Source organism: Artemia sp. Qi Xiang Cuo, chromosome 21, assembly GCF_049724085.1.
Source record: "Artemia sp. Qi Xiang Cuo chromosome 21, ASM4972408v1, whole genome shotgun sequence".
NCBI classification, from domain to species: domain Eukaryota; kingdom Metazoa; phylum Arthropoda; class Branchiopoda; order Anostraca; family Artemiidae; genus Artemia; species Artemia sp. Qi Xiang Cuo.
Genome location: NC_142814.1, coordinates 27,405,052 through 27,413,926, shown reverse-complemented (window position 1 = coordinate 27,413,926; position 8,875 = coordinate 27,405,052). Strand labels below are relative to the sequence as shown.

Sequence of the window (8,875 nt, the reverse complement as noted above, 5' to 3'; positions counted from 1 at the left end):
GTTTTGTTATATGATCTTAAACTATTTTGAATAAAATGGCTTAAACAATTTGGGGGAAAAGGGGCCCTGGGGGGCGGGGGGCTAGTTCCACAACGATAATATATGACAAACAAATAAGTAGAACAACAGGGAAATTTTTATACAAGACAGTGGAACGCAACTTTAAATGAATATTTCGACCCTATATCTAAGGGCCGTCCTCAGCAAAACAGACGAAGAGAATATAGATATAGAAAACAGACGAAGAGATAGAGTCCTGGTTGAACTTCCTTGAAGTAATGATATTAGGGCTGTTTTAAAACATTTTTTTAAACAGTTTTAATGATTGAATTTTAATGTAAGTTTCTTTTATAGTGTTTTGATTCTCTTCGTCTGTTTTGCTGAGGACGGCCCTTGGATATAGGGTCGAAATATTCATTTAAAGTTGCGTTCCACTGTCTTGTATAAAAATTTCCCTGTTGTTCTACTTATTTGTTTATGATGAAAAGGCAGTGTGGTCTTCGTCGCTATTTGCATAATATATGACTCTTAAAAAGAGCACTAGAAATTTTTATTTACCATCGAATGAGCCCCCCTCCGAAGTTTATATTACCATTCCTTTCCATAAAAATCTTATATGCCCCCGGGCGATAATTTACAACACTTGTTCCCAGGTTCTCGTGGGCTGTGCTATCCCTATAGTCTTTGTTACATAGTATTTACCTAAAGCTCTTTAAACGTAAACTAAAGCTTTCAATTTTCAGTCAAATTAGCCCTCTCTGAACTTAATACGAGCACCCTTCTGAAAGAACCATATATGTTCCCGTAACTTATATGAACCATATATGAACATATATAATCGTAACTTACAACGCCTGCCCCAGGTCCCTGGGGGGTTGTGTTAACTCTGGAGTTTTATTATCTGATGTTTGAACTATTTTTAACAAAATACCTATCTCAATTTTTTTCGGATGGGTTTGGAAAAAAAAGCGCGTGGGGGGTCTAGGTGCCCTCCCATTTCTTTTGACTCTGTAAGAGTGAACTAGAACTTTTAATTTTCAATCAAATGATCCCTCTCTGAAGCTTGTACGAGCATCCCTTCTATAAGAATAATATATGGCCCCTTGGCATAACTTACAACGCTTGCTCCCGGGCCCTGGGGGTTTGTGTTGACACCTGAGTTCTTGTTAAATGATCTTTGAACTATCTAACAAAATGTCTATCTTAAAGTTTTTATTGGATGTATTTGGGGAAAACAGGGTTTGGGGGGCTAGTTGACCTCCGATCACTTTTGACTCTTAAAAAGGGGACTAGAAATCCCGATTTCCAAGTGAATAATCTCTTTTCAAGTTTACATAAAGACCCCTTCAAAACAAAAACATTGGAGCTGTAAGGCCTTTACCAAACGAATAATCCCCTTTCAAGTTTACATAAAGACCCCTTCAAAACAAAAACATTGGTGCCGTATGGCCTTTACTATAGGCAACGCTATAGCGTTGCCTCTGATTGAAAGATAGAGCATTTGCACATTTATATTAGTTCAACACTATTCAACAGACCATAAAAACCAAAATCTTCTAGTTCTAGAAGTTAAGGGCTGGAATTACCTAGCTTATTTTGGGCACTGATTTCAGTAGCTCAGTGGGCAAACGATAGCAGTATAAAAACAACGCCGTTTTTCTTTTATTATTAAAATTTAGTATTTTTAAATTTTATTTAACCAAAAGTTTTAATTAAATTACAAATTGTTTTATCATTAGATTATGAAGTTTTTTTTTTGTTAAAAATTTAAATATTACTATCATTACTCAGTTTTTTTTTGATTTTTCAGCCAAAGAAAAAGGAAACGATTGAGATTTTTTTTTTTATGATCACGATGAAACTCGGCGCCACTTAAGTTCGAATTGGCGCCGTTTTCATTGCAAATCAGCGCCGAAAAAAGCTACGTTTGTCAGGCCCTTTAGAGGTTTTGACATTCAGCTTGCCTAAATGGAATATAATAATTTTAATTGACAGTTAAAACTTGAATAAATTTTTCTCTCATTATTACATGCTAAGTTATATCTGCTAAATAGCGTTCTAGTATTTGATTAATTGTGACAATTAAAATATGTTCATAATCAATTCACCGATATTTTGTTATGTTTTTCCGAGGCAATCAATTTAAAAATAATTAAAGGCGTGTACCGGAGCCTTTATCCATCTCAATCATGGCCTCTGTTGGGGCTTTAGCCTTTGATGAGTATGGAAGACCTTTTCTAATCCTCAAGGATCAAGAAAACCAGAAGAGATTAAGTGGGATTGAAGCCATTAAGGTATTGCTCTACTCTGGTTGGAACTGTCATTCCTTGTTAAGCCTACTTTTATGATTAAGAGAGGAGAAAATTGCGGAATAATGGCTAGAATGAGACATTCTAAAACAGAGAGAGGTATTTTTAGATTGTTATTTTTTATGGGTAAAGTCACATCTGTGACCATTTGTCCATAGTCCCCCCCCCTGGTAAATTTTTACCAAATCATATTATTGATTTACAAATAAAGTGAATGTACCACTTGATGCCTTTTTTATGCTCTTTCCAAATATAATAATCATTTTGTTGGAAATGAATTTTACCCCCACCCTTATATATACCAGTTCAGGGTAGCCTAGGGTAAAAGACCTCTTTTTGGGAAAGACCACTTTTCTTTGGCATTCCGGAAAAATAGCAATGGGTTTTTGGGTCAATATCTACCAAATCATAGGCTATTATTGAGTTAGGACTAAAGTGAATACACTGTTCGATGCCTTTTTTAATGCTGATTACAAATATAATAAGCATTTCTATCGGAAATGAATTTCAGCCCCCCCCCCTATATAGGCCAATTCAGGGTTAGGTTAGGCTGGGTTAGGTTAGGTATAGCCTATATAGGGGGGGGGGGCTGAAATTCATTTCTGATAGAAATGCTTATTATATTCAAAATAAGCATAAAAAAAGGCATTGAATGGTGTATTCACTTTATTCCTAAATCAATAATATGATTTGGTAGATATTGACCAGTTTTTGGGCCACCCCTTTTTGCTACAACATGAAGCAATGTGAGGGCAGTAACAAGAACCCCACCTTCTTGGTCAAATTTTCACCAATGATTTGTCAGCATAGGCTAAATTGAAAATGTACACTAGTCTCTGTTTTGAAAAGCAATTGAAAAGAAAAATTATATTCAAATATTTGTGATTTATATAATAAATATCAAGCAATAAAAATTACATTTCTAGGATCAGAAGAAAATCTGCTTTCTGTTAGTATATGAATAAAACTGAAACACTAAAAGGATATATAAATCAAAATGGATTAATTGGTATTTCCAAAAAGAGGTCCATGTAGGTAAGTCAATAAACTAATAGTTTCAAGTGGGAAGGTGCCCAATAGATATTCTTAAAAAAATTATATTCTATAGAATGTAAAAATAATATCCAACTACACTTAGTATCAAGATAAAATATCATGCTAGACAGATAATAGCATTTTTAAGACTTTTACACCTTTACCTACCTAGCTGAATATTTGACTGTTTTTGCAATATACAGAATATCTACCTAGTTGGATAATAACATAGCTTAGTGTTTTGGATATATATCCAACTTGGCAGGTAAGACGATTCTCTAAGCAGTTTGGTGTTATTATCCAACTAGCCAGATAAACTGTTTCTCTTAGGCACAGCAAGAACAGTTACCTAGTTGGATAATAATGTAGCTTAGTGTTTCTGATCTATATCCAACTAGGCAGATAAGAAGATTCTCTAAGCAGTTGAGGGTTAATATCCAAATAGCCAGATAATTCCTTTCTCTTAGGCACAGCATAAGCATCTAACTAGGTGGATAATACCAAGTTTTAACACTCCTGATATATATATCCAACTAGGAGGATAAGTAAATTCCATTATACAGTTTTGGGATAATATCCAACTAGCCAGATAAATTGTTTCTCTTAGGCACAGCAAGAATATCTAACTAGATAGTAAATAATGTAGCTTAGTGTTTCTGATATATATCCTACTAGGCAGATAAGAAGATTCTCTAAGCAATTTGGGGTTAATATCCAACTAGCCAGATAAATTGTTTCTATTAGGCAGGGAGAATATGTACCTAGTTGAATAATAATGTCACTTAGTGTTTCTGATATATATCCAACTAGGCAGATAAGAAGATTCTCTAAGCAGTTTGGGGTTAATATCCAACTAGCCAGATAATTCATTTCTCTTAGGCACAGCATGAACATCTAACTAGGTGGATAATACCAAGTCTTAACACTCCTGATATATATTCAACTAGGAGGATAAGTAAATTCCATTAGGCTATGCAGTTATGGGATAATATCCAACTAGCCAGATAAATTGTTTCTCTTAGGCACAGCAAGAATATCTAACTAGGTGGATAATGCTGAATGTTAGATCTTCTGATATATATTTAACTGGGCAGGAAAATACTTAACTACATAGTTGGATTAATATCAGAAGGGGTAGGATAAAGTGTTATCCACCAAGTTAGATGTTCATGCTATGTCTAAGAGAAAAAATTGTCTGACTAGTTGGATATTATCACTAGTTTGCAATAAAAATTTACTTATCTGTCTAGTTAGATATATATAAGAAGCATTAAGTTAAAGTATTATCCACCTAGTTAGAGATACTAAGTTTGCTCTTATGCTTTATTGTATTTGACTAGCAAGATAAAACTATTTTTCTTTTAAATTTTAATTATTTTCCTAGTTAGATAATTTCTTATTTGCTTAAAAGGATTTTTCAGATAGCTAACTAGTTGGATAATTTTGGCAATAACTAAGTATGGTTGGATATTATTTTTACATTCTATAGAATAGAAATTTTTAGATATTATCCATTGGTTATACTCCTGTTTCAAGTGGTTGATCTTAAATAATCTGAATAATAACCATATTGATGCATAGCTTAGACTTTTAGCTATTCATTAATATACCTAATCCTTCTTAATTCCTCTTTGGTAACAAGATGTGAGGGTGTTAGTTTTACATAATTTTGCTCAATTGAATACTGTTTTTTTACCCTATATATTTGCACATTAGGGGGTGGGGGTAAATTTTAAACTTACCTCCCATTTACATCAGAAATAAAATTTACCTGCACCCCCTAATGTGCAAATGTATACCCTGAATTGGTATATATATACCAAATTTATCCCTGGTGGGGATAAAATTCATTTCTGACAAAAATTATTATTATATTTAGAAAGAGCATACAAAAGGCATCAAGTGATGTGTTTGCTTTATTCATAAGTCAATAAAATGATTTGGTAAAAATTTACCCCCCCCCCCCTTCTATAGTCTATAGGGCTTAGCTTTAGGCTATGCACAAAACTGGGTAAATATTTACCAAATGATATTATTGACTTACAAATAAAGTGAATGTACCACTCAATGACTTTTTTATGCTCTTTACAAATATAATAATCACTTTTGTTGGAAATGAATTTTAGCCCCCACCCCTAGGGTAGGATGCCCAGTAGTCAGCCACCTGCCTCAATAATTCCAATCTGAATAATTATCTTCTCTGAAAACCAAATTTAGATAACAAATTTGTTAAATTAATAAACCTTTTAAAATTTAATGTTTCATTTGCTAAATGATGAATTAATGACTAATAGCTATTATGAAATTCTCTTGTCCAAGATTACAGCCCAGAGTAACAGCTGGATGAAAACCCGTTTCATTTGCTACCGGCCAAGAAAAGGGCAATCAGTGGATAGAAATAGGCAATATTGCGTAATAACTATGTACAATGAGTGGTTCCTATGTCCAGCTATTAGCAGATTTGTCACTTCTTAGTAAATTTAAAAATAGGAAGTGCTGTGCAAGCAAAACTATTTGAATTAATAACCTACTTGTTCACAATTCAACAAGGAATATTAGGGTGAAAAAATTAAGTTTCTAAGTGGTATAATAGAGTAATTAGAGCAGTTTAAATGTCAAAAAATTTTCAAAGTGATTAAAGTGGCTGACTACCAGGTGTCTTACCCTATATATACCAATTCAGGGTATATATTTGCACATTAGGGGGGTGGAGGGAAAGTTTAAACTTCCCTCTCATTTACATCAGAAATAAAATTCACCCTCACCCCCTTAATGTGCAAATATATACCCTGAATTAGTATAAATAGGGGTGGGGGTAAAATTCATTTCCAACAAAAATGATCATTATATTTGTAAAGAGCATAAAAAAGGCATCAAATGGTATATTCCCTTTATTCATAACTCAATAATATGATTTGGTAAATATTTACCCAAAACTGACATGAAATTAGGTAAAACTCTGATTTGGCTACTTTTGGCTCTATTGGAAAGGGGTTAGGTTAGGAAAATGAAACTTTTGGGGATGGGTCTAAGGCTAGAGTATGTTCTAGCCTAGGGGTAAATTTTTGGCAGTTCATATTATTGACTTACAAATAAAGTGAACATACCACTCAATGTTCTTTTTCTATGCACTTTATGAATGTAATAATTGCTTCAATTGGAAATTCAAATTTACCCACCCCATCCCCTTAATCTGCAAATATATACCCTGAATTGGAATATACCATGAATTTTTGACAGCAAAGTTTTGAATTGTAAAATTCAGTGCTTTTTTTTCAACTGCATTTGAAAAACTTGAAACAGTAGGAAAACATTTTATATCTGAGTATCCTAATAATTAAGGTTTGAATTGTTATAAATAAGTATTTTTGGAATATGTTACTCTTGAACAACTTATTTATAAACTAGTTACATGTTTTTAACCATTTTTCAATAACTTAAATAGTGTTGATAACTTCTTTGTGTGGTTACAATTCAGGGTATGTATTTGGGTATACATTTAGAATTGTAACTTCTGGTAAGGAGACATGTTAAGAAAACAATTCTTACTTTAAAATATGTATAATGATCCTAGTTAGCATATTATCCAAGGGGAGAACCTTTATCATTAAGTCTTTCCTCTTTTTTCCTTCTTTTTCCAACTTAAATGAAAAAATTATATTTTTTCCCATGCTAAAGTGCAATGTGAAATCTTTTGAAATTGCTACTATAAATTGTTCTTATAGATAGCGTTCATCCCAGCTGTCTGTAGTTAATGGAATAGCATGAGTTTAAAGAAAAAGCAGTGGCCTATTGAAATTATATAAATTGTGGATTGTGTTTTAAATCATGCCATTAACAAAAAATTGACGTGTCTTGTGTGACAATAAAATTATGTTGTTTAGACTATCCCATCAAACTGAAGGTGATGTACAGCAATTTTTGATAAATCATAACACTTTGCCAACTAAAATGTTTTGCCCTCATTCTCAAATTGAATGCCATTCTGATGAATCACGACATGCATTCTGCTGTCAAAAACAAGAATGGAACAACATGGACATAAGCTTCTTAAAAAAGTGCAATTTTAGTCAAAGTCTTAATGGTGCAAATATGCAAACTTATTGTATCAGCAAATAACCAACATTATGCTGATTTTTTGCAATTTAGATAGAGGATTGCATATTCAGCAATTTATGGTTGATGAAATTGGCATTTTGTCAGCAACTGCTGTTGATGGGCAAAGTTTTTGTTGTGAAATATGCCTTGACTTTATTGAGAAACATAGTGGTAAATTGGGTGGTCCTGGAAAAATAGTTGATATAGACAAAGAAAAGGTAGGGAAAAGAAAATACAATAGGGGACGTTACATTGAAGGACAGTGGGTGTTTACAGGAATTGAAAGAGGCACTGCTAATTTTTTTATTGTTCCCATTCCCAACCAAACATCCGACACACTACTTGAAATTACAAAAGAGTGGATTCATCCAGGAACCAATGTAATATCTGATTGTTGGAGCTCTTACAATAGATTAGGCATGCAAGGTTTTCAGCACCTAACTATGTTTTTAGTATGATACCCCCCCCAGCCCTCAGGGCTAAGGTTGTAAGTTATGCTCTGGGGGTATATAAGGATTTTATAGAATGCATTGTCATAGAAGCTTCAAAAAGTGTTCATTCAGTTGGGAATTGAGATGGCTAGTGCCCTTATTAATAGTCAAAAGCAATCAGAGGGCAAATGCCCCCTCCCCCCTCATGACCATCATTTCCTCAAACACTTACTATCAAAATTTTGAGATGGCCATTTTGTTCAGCATATCAGAAAGGTCTGGAAATAATGTTTTTGAGTATAAAAAATCCCCCCAACTCTCAGGGCAAAAGTTGTAAGTTATGCCCTGGGGACATATAAGGTTTTTATAGAAAGCATGGTCATATAAACTTTAGAGACAGCTCATTGGATTGGTAATCAGACACTCTAGTGCTCTGTATAAGAGTCAAAGTGATTGGAGGGCAGCTACCCCCCTCCCCCCACTCATGTTGTATTGTCCCAAAAGGCATCTAATCCAAAATTTTGAGATAGCCATTCTATTCAAAATAGTCTAAATATCATATAACAAGGCTTTTGGGGTTGAAAAAAACCCTAGAGATTAGGGGCAAGGGTTGTATGTTATGCCCAGGAGATATGGATGGGATGGTTGTTTAACTTTAGAGGAGGCTCAGTCTTTTTCCCTAAAAAAAGACCATGTCAATATAAAATGAACAGAAATTAATTAAAAAAACTTTTTCCACAAAATAAGTTTCTCCAAAAAAGTAAAGAACTCCATTAAACCAAAAATGAACAAAAATAGAATCAAATAATCTATCGAGCATACAACTACCACAAATCAGTATCAATAAATATATGAAACACAAAACAAACAGAAATTAAAATAAATACCAGTCAAACTCAAAACAAGTAGAAATTAATGAGTAGGGTTCTAAACCCTATGCTTTCTAAAAGCCAGGATATAATTTGTACTTTATCAAAAAAAATTATTATAAACTAAGAAGCA

General features: G+C 33.3%; 1 protein-coding gene across 1 annotated transcript in view; it reads left to right on the top strand.

Moving 5' to 3' along the window:
* Positions 1-2,134: 2,134 nt before the first annotated feature.
* The window catches only part of CCT5 (chaperonin containing TCP1 subunit 5), a 58,780-nt gene continuing 52,039 nt past the window's right edge, over positions 2,135-8,875 (top strand). Inside the window, exon 1 of the mRNA XM_089107277.1 lies at positions 2,135-2,294. Within this exon, the coding sequence (XP_088963403.1) occupies positions 2,190-2,294 (105 nt within the window). The 5' untranslated portion in view covers positions 2,135-2,189. The remainder of the gene's footprint in view (positions 2,295-8,875) is intronic.